General features: G+C 49.0%; 1 protein-coding gene across 1 annotated transcript; it reads left to right on the top strand.

The window, feature by feature from the left end:
* Window positions 1-468: 468 nt before the first annotated feature.
* Window positions 469-25,369, top strand: EEF1A2 (eukaryotic translation elongation factor 1 alpha 2). Its single transcript, XM_050918722.1, has 8 exons — window positions 469-568; window positions 2,609-2,823; window positions 7,188-7,367; window positions 9,771-10,067; window positions 18,972-19,122; window positions 20,958-21,214; window positions 22,630-22,864; window positions 25,015-25,369. Exons 2-8 carry the CDS (start codon window positions 2,680-2,682, stop codon window positions 25,140-25,142), a joined length of 1,392 nt encoding a protein of 463 aa, XP_050774679.1. The 5' UTR covers window positions 469-568; window positions 2,609-2,679; the 3' UTR covers window positions 25,143-25,369.

Genomic DNA, 25,369 nt, shown 5'->3' with positions numbered 1-25,369 from the left:
CCTCCCCACTCCCCCTCATTCTCCCGCCATGTCCTCACTCCCCCAGCTCATTCCCCCAATCTCCCCCCCAGCTCCTCATTCCTGCTTCCATCTCCCCATCCTCCCCCCACTCGTTTCCCCCCACCTCCCCCTCCCAATCTCCTCATTCCCCCTCCATCTCCACATTCCCACTTCCCCCATCCTCCCTTCCCCCTCTTCCCCCCATTCCTGCATCTCCTCACTCCCCATCCCCCAATATCCCCCTCCCCACACCTCCTCGTTCTCCCTCCATGTCCCCACTCCCCCAGCTCATTCCCCCAATCTCCCCCCCAGCTCCTCATTCGCCCTCCATCTCCCCAATCTTCCCCTCCTCCCCACTCCCTCTCCCCACCCTCTGCCCCCCGCCCCTCGCCGCTCCCAGGCGCCCTCCCCCTCCGCCGGCTCCGCCCCGCTCGGTACCGCATTGCTGTAGCGCAGGGGGTCACTGCATTGCGCCGGCACCGGCAATAGGGGGACCCCCTCCCAGGGAGATAAAGCCGCCGGAGCCGAAGCGGGCAGCCTCTGCTGTCTGAGCCCGGCGCCGCCACCGGTAAGAGCGCCCAGCCGGTGCTGCGGGAACGGGGGCACGGAGCCGGGCCCCGCGCCGCCCCGAACCCGGGGATGCAGGCTCGGGGGGCCGCGGCCGGGGCCGCCGCAGAGCGAGGGGCTGCAGCCGGGGCCGGGGTGGGAGGAGGCGCTGCAGCGGACGGTGCCCGGGCAGCGATGCAGAATAAACGGGGCGAAGGCTGCTCCTGTCCGCTCGCTGCTTCCGCCGCTCGTGAGCTGCGAGGTCAGGGCAGTGTCATTGCGGCGGCTGGCGAGTGCGTCTCCTCCGAGCTGGTCGCGCCGGGGGCTTTGCAGCGCTGGGGAACGGCTCTCAGGCTGGGGTGGGGGTGCAGTGGGGAGAGAGAAGGAGATCGGGCCGGGGGGGTGACCTTGTGGTGACACCCCTGAGGGAAGAAATGCAAACATTTGGGAGTCGCAGATCGCTCGGAAAAGATGGCTGGATTTGAAAATTGGGGGTAGAAGTCAGCATGTCAGGGGCTAGGGAAGGCTTAAGAAGTGGAATATTAGCCCATAACTGCTTTGCACTAGCCCAGTCTGGGGCAGCCCGGGTTTAAAAATAACCCACAGGGAGGGGCAGAGAAGGGGAGGCTGTGTCACCAGACTCCATCAGGTGCTGTATGTGGGGGGTTTGACCGTTGGCAGAGCTTGAACAGGACTAAATTTTCCAGCCCAAGATGCCTGACCCTCCTACCCACTTGTAAATAAAGGCACTTAGCATCTTTAACCCTGAAAAAAAATACGGTCGAGAGGTTTCTGAAACCATTGGAGGTTGCTTATCTTGAATGTGTTGCAGCTGGAGGATGTGGGATGCACCCACTAGAAAGAGCTGCATTCGTTTTTGTTGGCTTATGATGTGTATTAGCATAACTGATTTAATGATACCAGCCAGGTCCATGAAGGGTGAAAAGGTGGAGGGGTTTGCTCCTGTCCTGGAAGGCTGCTCTCAGGGGATATAACCGAGTGCATGATGGAATCTGTATTACACCAGCAAACTTTCCCTGACCTCTTTTAACTTTAAAGGTGGATAAAAGAAATTAATTTTTATTAGTCAATGGACTAGGCTCGTATTCTGCACAGTTACTATAGCAGGTGCAGCGCTGCAGGGTCCTGTGTGAGGCAGATAGCTGGGTCTATTGCTTTTATACCTTCTTTCTATACCTCTTCTTCAATTTTATCATGATGTGTGGAAGAAAATCCCCTACTGCGTGCTCTGATGGCATTGCTGAATTTTCTGCAAGCTCCCAGGCTGCTTCCATTTCACCTTCAGGGGTAGAGGGCTGAGCATGGGTTATTTTTGTCCGTTCCCTTTTGTGGGCACCATATTGTCATCCTAACCACAAGCTCCTTGGGAGATTTCAGTCCATGGGGAACCAGAAAGGAATTGAGTATCTTATAGGACCTCTGTTGAGACAAGCCTAGACAAGAATGAATGCCTGAGAGCTCCTCGGAGAGCAGAGCAGTGCGTGAAATGGAGGCAGTGCTTGGAAATCACTGGAATTTTTAACATAGAAGCACCAAGAATAAATCAATAACAACCCCCTGTAAGTGAGGCTGTCAGTCTGGCAGGGTTTCAAGGGCTAACTAGGATAATATGTTTGGGGCCCCTATGATGTGTCACTTTGAACGAGCAGTCTCATCACCTATCTTTGGCTTGCTTGCAAAGGCTGAAAAGATGGTGACTTGCATGGGGCTTGGAAGGGTTTACACAGCATACAGGAATAGAAAATGAGTAGAGTTAGCATCAGCCACAGCAACTCCTGAGGCAGGCAGGCTCCAACACTGCTGCAAAAAAAGGAGGTGGACAGACTAACCTGACTACGTCTGGCCTACATCCAGCTTGCTGGTATCTGGGAAGAGTGTGCCTTAATTCAGGAGGCAGAAGGTAAAAATATGTCTAAATAGCTACACAGTGTTGTCATTGTGGCTGTCAGATTCAGCCTGGGTGAAGCTGCTGGGAAGGTCTGGTTGTCCTGGGTCTTGTTGCCGTTAGACTCTTTTGATGTTCTTGTTTGTCTCTCCCCAGCCTCCACAAAAAAACTGCAGCTGTTCTGCTCCTTTGCTTAGCGTCGGCCCTTTCCAACATAACCCAAGAGGATGGGGAAGGAGAAGACACATATCAACATTGTCGTCATTGGACATGTGGACTCTGGGAAATCCACCACCACTGGGCACCTCATCTACAAATGTGGGGGCATTGACAAAAGGACCATTGAGAAATTTGAGAAGGAAGCTGCTGAGGTGAGGCCTCTGACCCTTCCCATGCCTTCCCCTTTGTCCCCTCCTCAGCAAATGAGTGATGGACAAGCCCCGTAGATCATTCAATCCATCCCTTGCCAGTGCAGGATTGTTCCCTACATTTCCTCCCTTCTTCCTGTGCCTCTCCTCAACCTTCCCTCTACTCTTCTGCCCTCCCTTTTTCCTATTCTCTCAATATCCCTTTGCCGCTGGGCCTTTCCAACTCTTCTGGCCTTGGTAAAAGAGAACTTTTTAGCATTGGCATTTTGCACCCTTTTCTCTGGGTCTTCCAGATGGCTGTGGAACTTACCCACATTGGTATAACTTGGCAATAAGAGTTGGGCATGATTTGAAAGATATATGGGAGATTTACAGGGATAACATATTATACCTTTAAAAGAATAAAGATTCTGGGAAATAAATGCTTGTACTTTAGAGTGTAAGCCAACATGTAAATATTGGGAGCTAGAAGGAAGTTTTCCCTGGGAAGAGATTATTCCATTATTTCCCGCTCTAGGATTTCTTGCATTGTACTCTGAATCAGATGGTCTTGGCCATTGTTGGAGACTGGATACTGGGTAGATGGTCTGATCCAGTCTGGTAAAACTGATTTACATTCTTGGGTTTGGGATCTTGTGTGTAGTTTTGACAGTAGCTATCAAAGTAGAAAATCTGGTCTGAAATAATATGTTACTTCATTTAATTTTATGATTTCTTTTATAAAGGCAATAATAATAGCAGCATAATAATAAATGCATTTATCTGGCTTTCACCATAGAACATACAAAGCCACAGCATATAACAAGGGAAGATACATAGAGTAAAAGGGAAGGAATACCTTTACAGAATGACATTTTTAAATTAAAAGAGCTCAGAATGTGGCAATGGTAAATTCTAGTGAAATGAACCATTAGGAGCCTTGATGCATTTTTCAAAAGGTCTGTGGCCATCATAAATCTGTGTCTTTGATGCTTTGATTTTTCTTTGTAAAATTCAATATATGTAATATACAAAAATGGCAGCATTTTTCGAGCTGCCAGTCTTGAACAGACATTTTGCTGATTGTTTCTTAACGCCTTGCATTTACGGAATAACGTCCAGGATAAACCACCTTTTTCTCTACCTTGTCATCAGTTCCCTTTGCAACTCTCTCAGCAAGAGCTGTATGGTGTGTCTAAACTCTGTTTTAAAATGGCCTGTGCTATTCTCGTAGATATTTTTGTCCTGTACCGATGAGTGAGACGCAGTATAATTAGGTTGTTCTAGATGTGATTGCGGACACTTTCACTGACTTGCCAGAATATGCAGGGGCTAGAAGCTGCTATTAATAGCCTATTGACTGAGCTTCCAGACTCCATTTTCTGATGCAGGGCTGTGGAGGGGTTTTTCTTTGACTACGTTGCATTAGGAGGAAATGGAGGCCTGCATGAATAAAAAAACAAAACAAAATGACAACCACCACTGCTCCCTCCCCCCACCCAGTACTATTTTATCTTTTCTCCCTTTTTTTTTTTTTTTAAAGAAAGAATTATTTCACTAGAGAACAGAGGTTGTGGTAGCTTGGAAGGTTTCTTTATTCATTATTTTTGATCTCAGAACATAACTGTCCTTGATGCTTAGCTTAACTGAGAAATATCAGGCAGTTTCTGGTATTTAACAGTGGACTTATTGTGCAAAGCTAGATAATACAGGTTTTTTTCTGCACCGGTTCTGGGTAATTGAATATACCCAGTGAAAGGGACCTGGGGGATGGCGGGGGATCTGTTTGTTAAATAAAGGCTCACATTTGTCTTCAAGCTATGCATGACATTGTAAGTTTTAGTGTGATTCAGCACTTATCTGGAAGGTCCAGCCCCTCCCCTCCTTTGTGTGTGTGTGGGTAACCGTCTCTCTTTGATTCTCAATCATTTGTTTTTTTTCTGAGTGAGGAGGAACCTTGTGATGAATCAGATAAGAAGGCACAGTTGTATGTTGAAGGTATGGTCTGTAGAGATGAGGGTATGAACCATCCCAAATACGTTCCGACTAGATTTGAATCCCAGTCTGCTCTTCTGGGAGGATACAGTTTGACAGGCAGTATGGTTAAGCAAGCAGAACAGTGGTCTGTGAGGCCAGAGACCTGGGATCTCTTCTCAGCTCTACCTGTGACCTTCCTCACACTATGCCTCAGTTTGTTCATCTATGAAATGGGGTTGTTGATACCATCTCTTGCAAAGCACTTTGTATGAAAAGTGCTATATGAGATCTATGTATTGTTATTAATAAATTCTACTAGCTAAAGCAGTTTCTCTGGTACTTTTTCTCTGATGTTGCCACACTATTTCAAACTGTAATTATTTGCAGTAAGAATAATGCCTGTCCTTTTCTATTTCTAATAATGTGCTAGACAAATAAGTATGCAAGCTTCGAAGGAGTTAAACTGTTAGCACTTGCTCAGATCCCAATTATAATCTGAATTCCTTGTAAATTCGCTGTAAGGACACAGGGACTGCTTGGGACCTTCCTTTCTTTGTATAGCTTTTTCCAGTGCCACCAACAGATAGCTAAGGACATGTGAAGATGCACCTTTAGAAATACATGGAAACTCATCCCTACCTATTCAGAAGAGGTAGGCTTTCTGTTTGCTCGGTGTGGCAGTTTATTTCCGTGTAGCAAGGAGTCGGTTCTTCAACTATTTTAGGACTATGCCCATCACCCTCTGTAGCCAGATGCAAAGTCATTCCTAAGATGAATCTGTGTAAGCAGTCTGCACTCCATTAAAATTTATACTCCACAAATCGAGCCCAGGGGAATCATGGCTCTATATCTCTGGGATGGAACATGGCAGCTGTCTAAGGGCTTGATCCAGTGTTCACTGAAGTTAATGGGATTCTTTCCACTGACTCTGATGGCAATGGACCTAACAGAACACAGTAGCAGAACATCCACAGTTAAGTTAGGGAGGACAAACTTTTATGCAGCGATATTAACTCTCATATCTCAGGACATGAGCAACAACTAACAGCCTGTGGTTAGGAAGAAACTTCCACTGTGAGTGGATCATCCATAATTACCCCATATGAAGTTTGTTGCACCTATCTTTGAAGCATCTAGTACTGATTACTATTGTAGACAGGATATTGGACTAGATGAATCTGCTATGGCATTTGCCATGCTCTTGAGAATTACATAGGAAGTGAAGAAGCATGCCATGGCAAATGACCTAATTCTCTAGATAAGGTCTATTTGTTCGATTTAGAATATTTCAGGTGTTTTTAAAGACTGGAATATCCATGAACATTAACACCTTTATTTCCGCAAGCACTGCCAGGCAACAGCCAAGTAACTACAGTGCATCTCAGCCAGAAAGGCTATTGCAGGCTAGATCTCCCCACCCCACCCTTCTCTCTGAGACTTCATTTTCATTGGTAGAAGGTTCACACTTGGGGAGGGATGCACAGAACTCCAATGCAGGCGGGGAAAGAGCAGCTCCCCCTACTGGTGTGATTTCAGAAGGCTCTGTTCAAGATTTGGCATCAGAAGGCCAGAGGGAGGAAGATGGACCCAACATATGGCAAAACCTAATTTAGTGGCTTCCTCAGCTATATGAATATATGTAGATTGAGACATAAGGGAGAGACACAGGTAGTGAACTAATATGTGGGCATAATGCTAAATTGAAAAGCAGTACAACAAAGAAAACATGATTTTACTCATTAGCTAAAAAATCACAGCATAACTTTACCTATGAGCAAAGCCTGTCACACCAAGATGGTATTTACTTTGATTAGCCCCACACAGCACGGTTTTATGCATTGGATATCTCTAGCCACGATTTCATCCATTAGTCAGCAATATCATAGCATAGGTTTGCCCGTGAATTCATCCACTGCTTAGCAACATCACATTGCTCTTTTATGCAGCAGCCAGCAGTATCCCATCATCATCTCATTGATTTAATCTATCAGGCATTATACTGTGGTGGTGTTCATTTCAACTATTGGCTGACTACAGCGACACCTGGACTTCTGGATTGAGAAACAGTGTTTTCTGTTAGCAACATTGCACAGTTTCACCTAATAGACAGCAATATTGGGTCAGGGATTTTTCCAGTATTGCACCATAATTCTTTACTATCATGTCCTGTTTGCCTGAAAGAAGAGCTTATTTCCTTCAATACAGATTAAGGACCTGGGCCTGCTGCCATTGCATTCAGTAGGGTTTTGTCTTTAATGTTTGCAACTTTGCTCCCTATTTGGGTTTCTGAGCTCATGAAGGCAGGTTACTGGGATGCCGCATCATCAGCTGACCTTGTTTCTGGGCTCAGGTTTCTTCTCATCCAGTGCTCTCCTCTTTTTTTTTTTTTTTTTTTTTTAATCACTTGCTAGATGGGGAAAGGCTCCTTTAAATACGCCTGGGTGCTGGACAAGCTGAAGGCTGAGCGCGAGCGTGGTATCACCATTGACATCTCCCTGTGGAAGTTTGAGACCACCAAATACTACATCACCATCATTGATGCCCCGGGCCACAGAGACTTCATCAAGAACATGATCACAGGGACCTCACAGGTGAGAACAATGAGAGGAGGAACAGAAGGATTGTAGGTCTTAAAAGTGAAAATGTGCCATGCTGGTGGGCAGCACCTGGGAAAGGGACTAGGTGACACCCTGGGGTGCAGGATGGATGGGGGTGCCCATGCATATTTTTGAAACCCTAACTTGGGGGGGTTTCTATCTACCAGACTTCATTTCAGAATCCAGCAGATGAAGATTGAAACAACTGGAAGCTCTTTCATCTGCACATCGTGCTGCACCATTTAAAAAAAAAAAATCCAGAAATGCCAAACCCACAACCTCCTTCTGTATTTGGAATGTATAGCGGTGCAACCCCAGCTGCAACTTAATGTTTCATAGAGTTTAAGGCCAGAAGGACCATTAGATCTGACATCCTGTATATCAGAGGCCATTAAATTTCACACCAGTACCCCAGTATTGAGCCCAGTAACTTCCTTCCCATGGTGGCAGTACAGTGTGCTGTAGAAACACTCACTGATAACCAATGTGCATGGGGCCTTTCTGTGTCTGGTAAGGCCCACCCACTAATCTCAAAGCCGCTCCCCCCCTTTGATGTCCTCCCAGTTTGAGCTAACTGTCCCTCCATGGCCAACAGTGGTTACAGAACTCTCTGCAGCCAGAGGGACCGTGGGAAAGGGCCAGGGGAGAGGGAGTCCTATAGTAATAATTCAGGTCAGTAAAGTGCTTTAAAATCCTCGGATGAAGGTGCTAACAAAACACAGAGTGTTATTAATTAACTGACCCTCACAATGCTGCCAAGCGACGCATAATGTCATTAGACTCGGACTGGCCTGAGAAGGATGAATATTCAAAGTGAGCAGTGCTCCCTGGGGAAAACTGGGCTTTGGTGCCTTGGGAATCACACACCACCTTGCAGTCCCTACCACAGGCCTGCTTCTGAGCGGTGCTGAGCAGCTGCAAACTCCTGCTGTGGTTAGCAACTCTCCAGTTCAGGCCTTGGAGCTACTTCTCTAGATCTCTGTGACAAAATATAGCAGTCATCGGAGTCCACCTGCAAGTGGGAAATGTTGGCTGGCAACGCTTCGTTACGTGACACGAAATGTATGGCCTCTGTTGGACTAAATGGGAATCCCATGTGAGCCTTTTCTGTGGCTTTTTGGTCTCACAAAGTGACCCACTGCAGTTATGAAGATGAATTTTGCCTTGATCCTTAACATGCTCCCATTCTGCCGCTCAGCATACAGAACTCGTCTGGGTCCTGTTTTAGACGACAGAGATCATTCCACTGATTTCACTGGGAGTTGGATGAACCCTAACTGTGGCAATGTGGAGTTAGATAACCTATGTCCTGTGAAAATTAATATCGCGATGCTCAGCTGGGGTCATGTACTGCCTTCTCATGTCTGCAGGCAGCTTCCATTGTAGTCCCTATATGCAGCGGAGGACGGAACGGGGTCATGAGAGAACTCCTGCCTGGGAGAGGGGATAGATAATGGTATAATGGGTTTGTGCACATGGGGTTTGATCCAAAGTCCATTGAGGTGAGTTGGAAGATTTCCATTGGCTTCAATGGGCGTTAGATCAGGCCCCTGCTGTGAATTCGAGTTGGACAGTCTTGTCCTGGTCCCCAGCCCATGTCACAAGACCAAGCTCAACTGGCAGTCTGGTGTAGCACAATTGGCACACGAGTTATATGGGTTGGAGTTTCCGTAGCACCTTCTCACCCTGTCTCGAAAAACTCTGTAGTACTCATTTTGGGCCTATTAAAATCCCTGGCAATACTCCCACTGATGTAATTAGGAGCAGTATTTAATCCTCAACGAGCACCGCAGAGAGAAGTATTGGATAGGAGCAGGCTTACCCTGTTCTGGGGTGCACTGGGCAGCCACTCACAAGCAAGGAGAGATTGAAAGGATCAGTAGGGTCTGAGAAACTGTTTTGGTTTCTAGGTGGCCCCCCAGTCACTCGCAGGTGAGCGCTGTACATGCATTAATGAACTTGCTCTTACAACACCTTTGTGAGGCAGGGAAGTATTATTAGCTCCATTTTACAGATAGGGAACTGAGGAACAAAAGAATAAACAACTTGCTGAAGATCACCTGTGGCAACAGCAGGACCATAACCTAGAACTCCCAAGTACCAGGCTATGGCCTTCACTGCAAAACCATCGTCTCTCCCTAGTACAATAGCAAATAATTCTCTAATAGGGGAGAGCTGGCTTGACAGGATGTGAAAGAGAAGGCTTGCTTTCAAGATGAGGATGCTGTTACTTATCTTGTAGGCTAGTGGGAGCAGTCAGGTCAGAGAGCGAACCTGCATGGAGAGGTGGTTATGAACCTTCTCACGCAAGAGGAACCAAGGACAAAGCAGCGGAGGACAGATCTCCTTTGGGCTGGCAGCAGCACCTAATTTGCTTTCTGTCTTTCTTGCTCCCAGGCTGACTGTGCCGTGCTGATTGTTGCCGCTGGCGTCGGTGAATTTGAAGCTGGCATCTCCAAGAATGGGCAGACCCGTGAGCATGCCCTTCTGGCCTACACGCTGGGTGTCAAGCAGCTCATTGTGGGCATCAACAAGATGGATTCCACAGAGCCGCCCTACAGCGAGAAGCGTTACGATGAGATCGTCAAGGAGGTCAGCGCCTACATCAAGAAGATCGGCTACAACCCTGCCACAGTCCCCTTCGTGCCCATCTCTGGGTGGCATGGGGACAACATGCTGGAGCCATCTCCCAATGTAAGTGTGCGTGGGTGCGGTACTAGACTTGCCTCCTCAAGGCTGCTCAAGTCCAGGCTGAGGTTGACCATTGTGCTGTGCAAAATGAATGCAAATTGCATGCACCCCTGTGATGCAAAACGTCCTGTGTTGCACAAATAGATCTTTGTCCCACAGCTTTAATCAAGCTGACCAAATGTAAGTGGGCCTAGTGTTCAGGGCCCTGATTATCATCCTGCGTTGGACTAATACCAAGGCAGATAAGTGTAAACAGCTGCAGGAGTTGATTTGAGTGACTTCTCCTAAGGGATTTAATTTGAAGGCCTTTGGTTCCTAGCAACCAGCTCCATCCAAGGCGGTTGTCAAACCCAGGGGGAGCATAACACGTTTTCGTGCACTGTTTGTTCAGTGAAATAACACAAACTAAGTCATGCCCTTGGAATGGTTCCCTTTATTCAGTCTAGTTTCTGCCTATCAAGCACTGGGAAATTCTCCCAGACGTGTCTGTCAATACAGCAGCCACCCATTAATTTGTATGTGTGTGTGACATTGATTCACTGTGTGTGCATGTGTCACTGGATAAGTCTCTTTACTCAGGCAACCCAAGACTCTCCAAGAAGTTAGTCATGAAAGTGATGGTCCATCAGATCATCCAGGATTGTTCCCTACAGGACATTAGCTAGGGTTATGCCTACCCTAGTTTTAAATGACCCAAGCAGTGGAGCTTCACTGCTCCCCTTTGGAAACCATTCAGAGACCAACAGAGGAAGAATTTCCTGACACTAATTCTAAATGTCCCTTTCTGTCTAAATTTGTTCCCATTCCTCCTAGTTGTATGTCATGTACTATCCTAGAGAATCCCTCTCCTTCCTCAGCAGGTACATCCTGGACATACTGCTATATTGTTCTCCTATTTCCCCCTTAGCCCTCACTGCCCCAAGCTGTGCATATGTAGCTCATTCACTCTTCCTTCCAAAATCAGTCCTTCATCCCACTGATCTCCTCCGAACCTGCTTTGTCCAGACCTTTCTGATGATGTGGTACCTAGAATGAAAAGAGCTATTTCAGGGACCGTTTATTGTACCAGAAGCAGCTCCTCCCCCTATAAGGCATATGACCTAGTGGTGAGCCTGTTCTGTACACTGCCACATGGCAGGACCACTTCTTGGCTTCCCCAGAGGCACCCCATGGCCACCCCATGGCATGTTTTGGCGGCTTTTTTTTTTTTTTTTTTGCATGGCAAAATCAAAATATGAAAATTAACTTCACCCCCTCCTCTGCTCAGCCGAGATGGGAGGAGAAGAGAAACTGCCGTTCCCATGATAAAGAGAAACGTCTAAGCTCTTAATCTTGCAGCAGCTGTTCCCTGGTGGGTGTGACAGTAGGGCTTTGCACGGGCCTCCTGCAGTTGTCAGCACACCTTTGTCAGACAGCCTGTCTCCTAGGATAGTGACGCTCCTATAGTGAAGTTTTTTGGTGGGAGAAAACAAACCACTATCCAAGGGGAAGAAGTCTCCGTGGTTGGGCTTGTGACCTGACATCTGTAAGATCTCAGTTCAATTATCTGGTCTGGCACAGACTCCCCAGGTTATCTTAGCCATGTCATTTAGCCTCTCTGGTGCAACTGTTCCCCACCTATTAGAAGGTGGATAATAGCACTGTCCTTACAAACAGGGCTGTTGTGAAAATAAAGACTGTGAGATGCTCAGGTACATTATCCTAAGTATATCGGTTAAAGGAGGGATGTGCTGTAATTACACCTATAATGATGAAATGTTATTCAAACATCATTGAACCCCCATAGGACAAACTGGTCAGAAGAGGAGCAGGCTTAACTTAGAAGAGAATATTTGTCCCCTTGGACTTTAGAGAGTCTCTTCCTCTCCCCGTGAAGCTGGGGTATGGTCCGTCTTGGTCACTACAAGGAAAGTACCAGGGGTTCTTGACTAGACTCATGTTAGACAGGCTTCCAAATGTCACCAGTTGCTGGGTTGGGAAGATGATACTGAGCAATCCTCCTATTAATAGGTCGGGCGGTGGAGGTGCAGATTGAGGCTGTGGCGTGCAGGGCTTTTGTTTTTTTTTTAAACTTACTTGAGAGTGGGCTGGCCCCATTCATCCAAATAGTATTTTCTAATATAAACGCTACTCTTTGGTGTGCCAAGCTTATGTGCAGAAATAGCTTTCCCGTGCCAGACAGAGGCAGCTGTCTCTGGGGCAGGTGGCCAGCAGCTGTTTGAACAGCACATCAAAATGCCCCTGTCGACTGAAATTGCAGCGGGAGTGTGGGTGGGTAGAATTTTAACACTCTTACGCTCATGAACGCACCACAAGACCCTCAGCATTGGCTCAGTCAGGCTGAGTGATGAGCTGTTGCAAGGTGCTGAGCAGTTTGTCCCAATCTAGCAAAGCACTTAAGCCCATGCTTAATTTTAAGTGTATGAATAATGCCACTGACTTCAGTCTTGCTTACTGACTTTGTTGGATTGCAGCCAGTGACCACAGCAATTTGCAGGATCAGGCTCTGCAAATGACCAGGACCTAAATCTTATCTCTTACCCAAAAGTTCAGACTAGCACCCCCTACCACCACTTCTCCTAGGAGGGTTCTCATGAGAAGCAGCATCTGGGTTTTTCCCCCTTACAGTAAAGGCTTGATTTTGTTTTTTCACCTCCATTTTCTGGCTGGGTTCCATTAAAGCACAAGGCAGTCACATGCTCTGAAGTCACATGCTCCGAGTGTGCAGCTCCTCTGGGATGAGAATCCATGAAACTGCTAGAACCTCTGGCAGCCCATTGTCCTCCATGCCATGGAGTGGCCTCATCCAAATAAAACAGGACACAGCCTGGCTGCATTTGCTGCAGGAGATCTTCGTGAGACCGTCATTTTGGACCAGTCCCCAGTTCCTGCTTTGGATGCAGTGAGGAGATCGGAAGTAACATACAGTGGCCTGCAGAAGGTTCTATGCTACGCTCTCAGCCATCTTGGCACCCTGCTTCCATTCCGAGCTTGTTTAAGTGCTCGTGCTGTCAAACCAACGTTTCTAGAACGGGCCAGTGGAGTGCTTGATTTAGCATGTGCCCAGCAGTTTACAGGTTAAATATAATACATTCCACTGAACATCAATTCCTAGGCCTCTGTTGGTTCTACACAGCGGGGGCAGATCTGCAGCTCACTGAAGTTAGCAGAGAAATGGATTTCAATGGGCATGTGAACTTGGCTTTTCCCTTCCCCTTGCAGCTTTCTGTCTCTTAGAAGCCTATTTCAGGGAAGGTGTCTCGAGCAGAGGCCATTTACCCCAGTGGCTGGCAATCCGATATCAGGCTCTTTTGGGGCCAGCTGATGAGAAACAAGCCCCTTTAAAGATCAGTTCCTTGATACAGCCCTGAAGGCAGTGTTTAATTTGTAATGAAAGAGGCGGTGGGTCAGGCAATGTCTCCACACTCTCCTACCCACCCCAGGGTCCTCTCCTTTAGAAATACTTGCCAAGCAGTTCTGCAGAATGAGCTGCTAAAGGATCTGGGGCTTGTTCCCTGAATGTCCCCCGTGTGGGAATGAGTGGCTCCTGGGAAGGGCCCGTGATCACACCGAGTCCTGCAACTGGAGGCTGCTGGACTATTGCTCTCTCTATCCTAGCCAGTAGTTTGGACAAAGGCATGAAACTCAATCTGGAAACTGATACTCGTTCTCTCTTGCACCGGCTGGAGGAGGAGGCAGGTGCAGGGCTGGCTGCCAACCACTGTGGTTTCGATCTTTCCTGCCGCACAGAAGCAGAGGCTCCTCCAGGCACAGTCACTTGCCAGAGCAGAGGGGGCTTGGGAGCGGTGCAGTTTCCTGGAGAGGCTTGAGCCATTTTAATCAATGGTAGCAGTCCTCTCTGCCTTTTCCTTAGTGTGGTTATTGTATCTCTGTCTACCAGATTCACAAGCCCCTGCAGGCAGGAGGTCAGGTCTCTGGCCCTATAGGCCCAGGCCACAAAGGGTGCAGCACAGAGAAATGCAGCTTGGCTGGTCTTGATTTCAGCTGGTCAATCCTCTCTCCGACAAATGAAACTCCAGCCTGGCCATAGTCTCCAGTTAGCAGCTTTGCACCTGCATAGGCTCTAGCCTCCACATTCTGTAGTTTTTAACCCATCCCTGCCTGGACACTGACCACCAGGAGTGGATTCCATTCTCACCAGCCAACCTTGGCCCTCAGATTAGGTCACCGCCCTCAAGCCCCCTCACGGAAAGCAGTCACTGCTCCTTGCTGGTTCCTCAGTAGGGGTTAGGTACCTGGAAGCAAGCACAGGGACCTGGTGGAGCAGCGAGAGGCCCTCCAAGTAGAGATGGTGGGAGTCCTCATGGTGCATCCTTCAGAAGGCAGTGGAGGACTTGCTAGAGTGTGAGCATTCCCGGATGACTCACTCAAATTTCTGGGTCACCCAAATTCTTCCCAGGGTCCCTCCCACGGTATAGCTCCTCCCATCCCATGCCTCCGCCCTGCCTGAATACACCTGTCTCCAGGGCCGGCTTTAGGCCTATTCTACCAATTCCCCCGAATCGGGCCCTGCGCCTAAGAGGGCCCTGTGCCCAGTGAGAATCCTTTCCCTGGCTAGAGGCGCCTTTTTGATTTTTAGTCACCTGGTGGCACTTCAGGTCTTCGGCAGCACTTCGACAGTGGGTACTTCGCTCGCTTCGGGTCTTCGGCGGCAGGTCCTTCAGTGAAGGACCTGCTGCGGAAGACTCGGAGCACCACCCGGTGAGTACAAGCCCCACATGTGGCCTTTTTTTTTTTTTTTTAGTCATCCCTGCTGGGGCCCCATCGAAACTGTTCGAATTGGGCCCCGCACTTCCTAAAACCGGCCCTGCCTGTCTCAGTAGAAAGCCCCACAACAGAGACTATTCACAAGAAGATCGGGGATAGCTGGCTTCAGAGCCAGGCCTGGATTGTGAGTGTTGCCCTGCCTGAAGGTGCCAGGTGGGAAGCATCACATGGAGAGACAGTTTCTCTGCTGCTTCGCACTTGTGTTGCCATTGACACCTGTGCGAAGTGGGTGTGAAGTGGTACCAGATCAGAGGGGCAGCCCTGCATACTCCCAGCTGTAGGTGACAGTGCCTGGCGGCAAAGAATCAAGCCCTGATGATATAGGGGACAAGCAACGTCCATAGTATGTAGAGACAAGCGTGTCTGTGCTGGGAAGTGGACATGGGTGAAGATTGGGGAAAACAGGAGAGTTTAAGTCCATCTTTGTTGGCTAAAGGGACATTTGGCTTGCTGACGGCTCCCAATCCTACCCCTGAGGGGAGTAGCTAATGGATTCTGATACTGAACTGCCTCCTAAATACTGGAAATGTTCTGGGCAGGAAACTGCAGAGGAGCTAGCAATGAGGGGCTCAGGCAGAAATGTCACTGTAGACAATTCTGTGCTTTCTGGTGTCCCATGATCTATGGGGTATTGTCACTGTCAGGGACGAATGCCAGAGAGAATGTCAGTGATGGCAATGAAGGAGACTTTCCACCAGATGGCACAGTTGCCTCACATAGTCTCAGCCAAAGGTTTCTGTAGCCTGGGAGGTGCAAAGTCCTGAGCTTTGATGCGGAGGAAGGTTCACTCATTTATCAGCCCTGAGGTGCTGAAAGGGCAGATGTGCAGAGGAAAACCCACCTGCCTCCAGCAACCCTAGCAGGGCTCCAAGGAGGCACTGCCAACCCGCAGGGCGCAAAACTCATCAGGCAGCTCTTCCAAAACCGTGCGATTGGCTTGGAAATAATCTTTTTTATTTGCGTCTTGGTTTTGAGCCTTGAGGAGTCACATTTTCAGGCTTTTCTGTGGAACAACCAGGGCTGGAACGTATCAGAGGGGTAGCTGTGTTAGTCTGTATCCACAACCCGGAGTCCAGTGGCACCTTAAAGACTAACGGATTTATTTGGGCCTAAGCTTTCGTGGGTAAAAACCTCACTTCTTCAGAAGCATGGAGTGAAAATTACAGATGCAGGTGTAAATATACTGACACACAAAGAGAAGGGATTTACCTTACATGTGGAGAACCAGTGTGGACAGGGCCAATTCAGTCAGGGTGGATGTAGTCCACTCCCAATAATTGATGAGGAGGTGTCAATACCAAGAGAGGGAAAATTGCTTTTGTAGTGAGACAGCCACCCCCAGTCCCTATTCAAGCCCAAAGTAATGGTGTTAAGTTTGCGAATGAATTGTTGCTCTGCATTTTCTCTTTGAAGTCTGTTTTGAAGGTTTTTTTGTTGAAGGATGGCTACTTTTAAATCTGCTGTTGAGGGTCCAGGGAGACTGAAGTGTTCTTCTGCTGGCTTTTATAGGTTACCATTCCTGATGTCTGATTTGTGTCCATTTATCCTTTTATGTAGAGACTGTCCGGTTTGGCCAATGTACATGGCAGAGGGGCATTGCTGGCACATGATGGCATATATCACGTTGGTAGATGTGCAGCTGAATGAGCCTCTGATGGCGTGGCTGATGTGGTTGGGTCCTCTGATGGTGTCGCTAGAGGAGATATGGGGACAGAGGAGGCAACGAGGTTGTTACAAGGATAGGTTCCTGGGTTAGTGTTTCTGTGATGTGAGCTAAAGCAGCCCAGTAATGGCTCCAGTTCACATCCTTCCTCCCCCGGCATGTCCTGCACTGAACTCTGTGATGGGGAGCAGCGGAGGGCTGTTCCACCCACCCGAAGCCGTCAGGGAAGCGAGAGGTGGAAGCTCCCAGAGACCTCCTAAGTGACGGGGAAGCGGACCGGCAGGGCTCTGACATTCACGGGGGTGAACACCCACCTAGAGTGGCCACTGGCTCCAAATCAGGAGCCTGTCAGTAGACACCTCTCCAGAGGGGGTGAATCATGGATGAGGTCCTGGTAACTCAGCTCTGTGACTCCTTGTCTCCTGCTTCTCCTGTCTCTCTTCTTTGTGACTCCCATCTGAGGGCATGGGCTGTTTTCTGAGGGCACTGGGCTTAGAGTCAGCAGACCTGGGTCTCTGCCACTGAGCGGCTGGGTGACCTTGGGCAAATCACTTCCCCTCTTCGTGCCTCTGTTTCTCCTCTTGCCTGTTGTCCCTTCAGAGGGTAAGTTGTTTGGGGCAGGGGCTGCCTCTCCCAGTGTTTGTACAGCACCTGGCACAGTGGGACTGATCTTGTTTGCTCTTGTAATGCAAATAATAAAATAACAGCCCTCTGCTTGCTACGCTAAAAAGTCCACTCTGTGGGCTCTTTTCCTTAGGTGGCCAGTGAGAGATGCAGGGCTGTGCATCACCTCTGCAGCCGCTCTGGGGGTAGGAAGTCCGGCACTCAGAATGCACTGGGAGACCTGGGCTCCCCGCGCTGGGTTTTCCCGGTTACCCCTAATGTCAGGGTTAAAGGAACCTGACGGCATGTGTCCCTCTGTCACCGCTGTCTATTGGATGGACGGGATTAGGCCTGTGCGAAGGTTCAGCTCCCTCTGCTGGCTGAGCTGAGGTGTTGCTGCTGCAGCTGGCCTGGAAGAGTTTTCTTTTTGAGAGCTGACGGTTGGGAATTCTGTCCTGCAGGGTTGGCAGGTGGCCGCGCTGTCTTTGTGTCGGTGGCCAAAGAGCCAAACGCGAAGGGAGGTCTGGGAATGTGCCGCTTGCTGCCAGAAGCTAGCCACAGTCTCGATTTGCATTGCAAGCACAAGCTGGAGTTTCCTGGCATGGTGCCCCGCGAGGGTTGCTAGGATTTGGCATTCAGGTCTGGGGGGAGCTTAGCTTCAGTGCCTGGAGCAAGCTGCCAATTAAATCAGGCAGTTAAAGAGTCACTGACACCTGCTGCTTTGAGTAGACTCATGTACTTGAGAGACTGGCAACACTTGAAGGCATCTTGCACATTCAATTCTGCATCAGCGCTCCCTGCCCTGCCCTGCCCTGCCCTGCCCTGCCCTGAGGTCACCTGTCTTGCTTTTCCAACTCTTTAGCACTCCCTTCCATCTGTCTTTCCTCTCAATGGCCCATCTCACCATTTTCTTCGTCTTCTCCCTCTTTCCTCCCATGCACGCTCCTCTCTGACCTTCTCTACACACTGGACTTGCATGCGTTTAACCTGGTTTTAATCCAGTTTGGTGAAACCGAGCAAACCCCTGCGTGGATGCCTTTTATTTCAGTTTAAGAGTGACTTAGCTTAACCTTGTTCCTGATCCGCAGACTTCAAGCTAAGACCAATTTTCAGAGGATCCACGCAGATTTTTGCCTTGGTTTAATGATGTCAGTTTTAAGTTGCACCCGTAGTTTAAGCCACTGTAGCTCTGCCCGTAGATGAGCCCGCTGTGTTTGTCGCAAAATAGGGGGCATCCCCTCTCTAGAGCGTCCAGCAGTCTGCAGGCTTGGATCTGCCCCTAGCTGAGGTTTAGTGAGTCATCAGGGCAAAGGTGAATAGGGACAGATTTGGAGGTGGACAGAACAGTCTATCCATGCATATCCCAGCATGCAAAGGGAATTAAAAGACCATCATGTCCACTGTCCTTCCTTCCCAGAAGGCTGTGTCACTGGATTACTTGTGCTAACATATGGTGTGTGCTGCTCCTAATGAGAGAAGTGAATGGGGGATGGAAGGCCTTGCTGGAGCAGCTGGTGAGTTAAGGCAGGCAGATCTAGATTAACACACAGGATGATATGGCAGAAGGATTGCTCCTTGCTAAATGGTCGAGCAGATTAAGATAGGTCAGCAGGTGACTTCCACCCGAGCTCACATAAAGAGCTTTCTTTTCTCCTGGAGAGAAATGAGCCTCTCTGTCTTGAGACGGGGTTCAGATTCAGTGGCTGAATGGCTGTCCCAGAATCATACGTGGATATGGGGCTTCTAGCAGGCTCATCTCCTGCTGGAACGCTTCTATGGGACTTTGGGTCTGAAGGGTTCTGCCGCAGAGAAGTGTCCCGCTCAGTGCATGCTTCTGCCCTTTTGTTCTCTAGATGCCTTGGTTCAAAGGGTGGAAGGTAGAACGTAAGGAAGGAAATGCTAGTGGAGTGTCGCTGCTGGAAGCTCTGGATACCATCCTGCCTCCCACCCGCCCTACAGACAAACCTCTGCGCCTGCCCCTTCAGGACGTCTACAAGATCGGCGGTGAGCAAAGCTGTTGCTGTCTTCTCTCCCTAATTACAGCACCCTCTGGTGGTTGGACTAGAGATTTCCCCCACAGTTATTGTCCACATTTTCCAGGTCTAATTGGGCTGACTTAGTTGGACTTTGCAAACTCCACCCAAAATCAAACCTGTAAGGGTTGGAAGAAGCTAAAGGGAACATTGAGTTAGGACCATTGCAAAGAGACCCATCAGTGGCTAGTTTTACAAGGCTGGAGATTTAGGGAGGCATTTGCAGAATGTTTCTTTTGGGGGCACAACCTGCACCCAAAATTAATTTTCTGAGCATTAATGTTGTGGGTACAAGATTGTGCCTGGACACCGGGGTCTGCTGATATCTGGTCTAAGGCCTAAAAGGAAATGCATGTTAATGATTCCTTGCTAGGAACACGTGTCTGCCTCATAAAATGGCCATCGACCTTTGCACAGCTGTCAGTCTGTGCTTAACAGGAGCTGCAGGCCAGAATGGCAGTGGGCACGGCAAGGCCCAGTCAGAGGTGCCCTGGCAAAACTGTGCCAGAGGCCAGGATCGGGACAGCAAGGAGGCTCTGAGGTAGGTGCTGTGGCTGAGCTCCATGAGAGAAGGAAGTTTGCCCAGTGCCCGCTGGAGCTATGCCCCAATGTCACCAACGCTATGTGTCACACAAGCACTAAAATTCACTGAAGAAAAAGTCAGATCAGCAAGCCAATAGCCTGTGCCCTTGAGAGATCCTTCTCTGCCCCATTGGCACCTGGTCCTCCCCAGAGTCAGGTGCCTTCCAGTTGTGGGTGTCAATCAGTAACACCGCGTTAGCTAGCCTGCCTGGCAAGCTGTGTCTGGAATATTTAAGCCAGACTGTCTCCTTTGTCCTGGTGAACTGATGTCTCAGTGGATATAAATATCTTGCAGGAGTCCCTCCTGCTTAGGGCACAAGGCAATGTCTGCTGAATCTCTCACAATCAGTTTGCAGCCCCTCCCCTAACCCTAGCTAGGACTTACTCAGTGTGGAAGTCAGGCATGGATTGAATTTTGCTCCCCTAAAGTGCATTGTTGTGGCCTGGGCTTTTAGTCGTTAGCTGGCCGCAGCAGATCACATGATCATTAGTTAGTGGGTCCCAGTCAAGGGCATGAGCAACAGATACAGAGGGTTTTCCCATGGAGTAAGACGAGTGTTTGGAGGAAAATAATACCGCGGGGGGTACGAGAACTGACTCCAAGGAGGGGACGAATCCAGCCAGGCTTCCTGGCCTCTTTGCAAGGTCATTTCTATTGGTGTTTCTTACGTAACTCATGGAATTTTCCAAACTCTTGAGATGGAGAAAGTTGGTAAAAGGCCCCCCTTTGGTTAATACCCTCTCTCGTTCTGTTGCTAATTCTGAGCAAGTATCAGGTGCGTTGTCAGGTCCGGTGTCAAAGCACTTAGCAATATTCTGGCCAGGAGATTGCTTTCCTGTCCCTATTAATTTAAAGCAAGAGGCTTTACACAGGTAGAATGGAACCTCTTTCGGATGACCAGGGTCATACAGCTAGTCCTGGCTACGAGGTCCCTTCTTTGAGCTATAGAGGGTTTCTCAAAGCACTGAATGGATATCATTTATCAGGCACAGATCACGGCATTGCTGTGGGGCCCTGGTAGCTGATCTTGCCCCCTTGGTTCTAGATTAGGCCCTAAATAAGCAAATAGTCCCACATCTTCTGCTGGTGTAAACTGACATAGCTTCACTGACTTCAGTGCTTTCCACCAGCTGATGGTCTGGCCCATGGACTCTGGGAATATGATAAGCTGATTGCTTTCCGCTCTGCTGTCTTCATGTCGCCTCCTCTCTCCTCCCTCGCAGGTATCGGTACTGTCCCAGTGGGCCGTGTGGAGACGGGGATCCTCCGGCCTGGCATGGTGGTGACTTTTGCCCCAGTGAACATCACCACTGAAGTGAAGTCGGTGGAGATGCACCACGAGGCTCTGAGCGAGGCCCTGCCAGGAGACAACGTCGGCTTCAATGTGAAGAATGTTTCCGTCAAAGATATCCGCCGCGGGAATGTCTGCGGGGACAGCAAGTCGGACCCACCCCAGGAGGCCGCGCAGTTCACGTCTCAGGTCAGCAGCATTGAACAGTGGCCAGGTAATGGGGGTCTATGAGAGTCACATCCATCAGCGCATGCATGGACAAGCTGGGGACTTTCTGGTCACAGGTACGGAACAAACCCAAGGCCTGTCTATTGGTGCATCAGGTTGCCGGGATGGATAAGATTATCTCAAGAAGGGCTGTCCCAGGCAGCAGCACTTCTGAGAGGCTGGTAGAGACTCTCACAGCCAGCTTGGGGTGAAGGCTTTACATAGTGCCTTTCTCCCAGAAAGATCCCTGAGCTCTTAACTACCTGTTTTTCAAGGTATGTACATGCATATAGAAGAATTGCTTTCACCACTACTGAAATGTAGCCACCTCTAAGGTGGAACACAGCACCTGTTGAACAGTGCACAGCACTACATTACTCAGCACTTTAGGGACAGCAAGCATAGTGGATTGTAGCCTAGTGGATTCCATGTATGCAGCTGAAACTTCGGGGATTTTTATGTACCTGTGTATTCCAGCCTTTCTGGTCGTTTACGCCATGTTTCTACTTCCCTGGTTTAAACCCAAACTGGGCATGGTTGGCTTTTCATGGACCCTAACCCCACTACTGCTTGTTAGAACTGTCATGTTTTCCCCTTCAGCGTTTCTCCATCAAGGCGGGGGATCTGAGGTGAGATTGTATGGGTCTCTATGAAGGCTGGGCCAGGAGAGGGCTTGTAACAAACGGATATTCTCCAGCGATGAGACAATTACCAGATGAATCTCTTGCTCACACGCAGCCCAGGGAGCTGGGGTTAGAACGCTGGCCCATCCACATCCAAAATACAGGCCTCTTAGCGCTTAAGCTAAGGGAGAACTCTGGCCTCGTCCACACTACGCAGTTAAATCGATTTAAACAGCGTTAAATCGATTTAACGCTGTACCCGTCCACACTACAATGCACTTTAAATCGATTTTAAGGGCTCTTAAAATCGATTTCTGTACTCCTCCCCAACGAGAGGAGTAATGCTAAAATTGATATTACTATATCGATTTAGGGTTAGTGTGGACGCAAATCGACATTATTGGCCTCATTCTTTTACAGTAGCTACCCACAGTGCACTGCTCCAGAAATCGACGCTAGCCTAGGACCATGGACGCACACCGCCGAATTCATGTGCCCTAGTGTGGACGCATAAAATCGACTTTATAATATCAGTATTATAAAACCGGCTTTAGTTATTTCAAAATTATGCTGTAGTATAGACGTACCCTCTGAGAGCTGTTAATGAAAGTCTGTCTTACTGCCATCTAGTGGCTCACGCTCTGACAATATCTTCTTCACTCCCTGCCCCCACAGCATATTGTGTACTTGGGCTGCGTGGGAGTGGCAAGGGGTTTCCTTCCTGGTTTTTGCCTCAGTGTACCCTGGCGAGCTCCATTTTGTTCTGTGTTCCAGGTGATCATTCTGAACCATCCTGGCCAGATCAGCGCTGGCTACTCCCCTGTCATCGACTGCCACACCGCGCATATTGCTTGCAAGTTCGCTGAGCTGAAGGAGAAGATCGACCGACGCTCCGGCAAGAAGCTGGAGGACAACCCCAAATCTTTGAAATCTGGAGATGCTGCCATTGTGGAGATGATCCCTGGGAAGCCAATGTGTGTGGAGAGCTTCTCCCAGTACCCACCCCTTGGTGAGACAATGGGTTCATTGTTTGCCTCCTGCTCCTGCTCTACACACCCACAAAAGGGGGGCTCAGGGCTGGTTATTTCCTCAGGCTGTGGTCAGTTGTTACCTCCCGGAAACCACGTGTCACGTCAGGGTGAGGAGGTCCCTAACTGGAAAGACGCTTGAGCTACTTAGAGTCTCTCTGAGTCTGATGATGTAACGTTTATGATGCAGGCTGTGAATTTTTGAGGTTCTCTGGTCTAAATCAAATCCTAGCTAACAAAGTGTGTCATCCGCGAACAGGCTACTGCACTCAGCGGGATGGATCTTTCTGGGGCAAGGAGTCCCAGCTCCTGCAAAGGGGGATGTGTTAAAGCAGATCCATTTGGATGCTGTCATGCAGCAGGATGTAGTTATGTGGTAATGCTTTAACTTGCACAGCACAAATCTCTAGTAACACTTTAATAACAGGGTGATTACAGAATCTTCACTTCACTGAGCCACAGTGCGAAGGCTAGCTTGATAATAACCATGAGTTTAGATTACTTAGCCCAGCAACAATTCCCATATAACCTTCACTCCTTGCTTAGAGGACAGTAGTACCAGTAACAGGGTAAGTGTTCAGTGAAGTGGTATCTATGTGTAACCCTTCTGCCCCTCTGAATTGGCAGCAACAAGGGCCGGGTTCAGTATCCAGGGGTTCCGTTTCAATAACACCATGCATAACCGGCTTGAGCCCCCACCCAGTGAGCTGGGACACTTACATACCACACCCCCCTGGGCGCCTCTAGGAGGCAATACTTCCCCTCTCGCAAGCACGGAGTCTGAGTGTAGCAAAATCTTTTTAATAAAGGAAGGAAACAATGCGGCATCCCACTGGAGAAACACCACAAACAGGATTATAACACAAACCATAAACAAACAAACAAAAACCCACCCCCAGGTATGTTTGGCAATGTCCTTTCCCCTTTAGGGTCTTAAGTCCAATTACCCCAAAGTCCAACAACCCAAAAGTCTCTGGTCAGTGCCACCCCAGAATTCAAGAGTTTATCTGCAGAGTTTTACCCCTCCCAGCCTGGGTGGAAAGGGGCGGGAAGTCCACACAGGATGTTAAGGGGCACCTTACGTGGGCCAGGGCCAACTGCTCCACCTCTCTGTGGAGTTCTGCTGCAGCCTTCACCACGACCAGCTCCACCACACCAGCTGTGCCGCTCCTCCAGCCATCCCTGCAAACCGCTTCACTCCGCTCACTGTTCCATGGGCTGCTCCAACACGCCACAAACTGCTCTGCTCTGCCAGCCGCTTAACAATAGGTCTTCAGGCTCCCCCACTAGTTAACACAGCACTCCGTGATCGCAATTCAGCTCTTTCAGTGATTTCAGCTCTTAGCAGGGGAGCCCTGGTGCTGGTGCACCATTGGCCCAACATGAATTCAGCTCAGCAGTCTCTAGATAGACTCCAAATAGAATTAAAAATTAGCTCTACTCTTTAACAGTGGAGAGAGGAGGATGTGCAGTTGGTGTTCCAGGCCCTCAAAAGGGGCCCATACCATCAGGCACACACAACAGTACCCAACCTCTCTCAATTCATGGGGTTTTGGAATCCATGTCCCATGTTTAGCAAGTACCACCCAACTGAGGTTGAGTCATTTCTGTCACAAAGCAGTCCCATCCCAAGCTGCTGTGGGGTTATGCTAAGTGGGGGGGTGGATGCCAATGCAAATTCTTAAAATTCTTTCCACACTCTCTACAATTCACCATCAGATGTCAGGGTAGCGCTCATCCTGACTCTGCTTAGGTATGTACCTTTCTCAATTGAGAGCCTGATTGGCAGCTCTGTAGCAACTTGCAGGCCTTGCTTATTTGCCTAGAACAGTGCACCTGCTCATACAGCTAATAGCAACGTGCAATCTGTGCACACCTCACACAGCCCTACTAGAGTATAGAGGGAGAACTGCATGCTGGGATAGGTAGTCTCAGCTAAATTGCATGCTGGGATCTGTAGTCTTCCTCCTCTGTGCTAGTCTGACCACCATCTGCCTGCTCTGGGCATGGACTGGTCAGAAGGGGTCTCTAGGTCTAATCTGAAATGGGGCTCTCCGAGTGTTAAAGAGACAGCAACACGCTCCTGTTGTTCTCACGCCACCTCCTTCCTCTCCATCCCCCCACCCCGCAGGACGCTTTGCCGTGCGCGACATGCGGCAGACCGTGGCCGTTGGCGTCATCAAGAACGTGGAGAAGAAGAGCGGTGGTGCTGGCAAGGTCACCAAGTCGGCCCAGAAGGCCCAAAAGGCTGGCAAATGAATTGTAGGCTCCCAGTGCATTGCGCAGAAACCATCCCCGTCACCAGGATGCTGCCATCTTCTCCCTGAGGCGCATGTCTGCACATCAGCTTGTAAGAGTTTATATGTCAACGACTGGATGCTAACCATTAAGGTCCAGTGGAAATTCTTTAAAAGGAAAAGCATGTTCCAGCGTTTGTGAGGCTTCATGTTAATTTTACCAATAAACTGGTGCAACATCCACAGTGA

The sequence above is a fragment of the Gopherus flavomarginatus genome, chromosome 11, assembly GCF_025201925.1.
Source record: "Gopherus flavomarginatus isolate rGopFla2 chromosome 11, rGopFla2.mat.asm, whole genome shotgun sequence".
Taxonomy (NCBI): domain Eukaryota; kingdom Metazoa; phylum Chordata; order Testudines; family Testudinidae; genus Gopherus; species Gopherus flavomarginatus.
The sequence above is the reverse complement of the archived record's forward strand: the minus strand, read 5'-3'. Positions and strand labels throughout refer to the sequence as shown.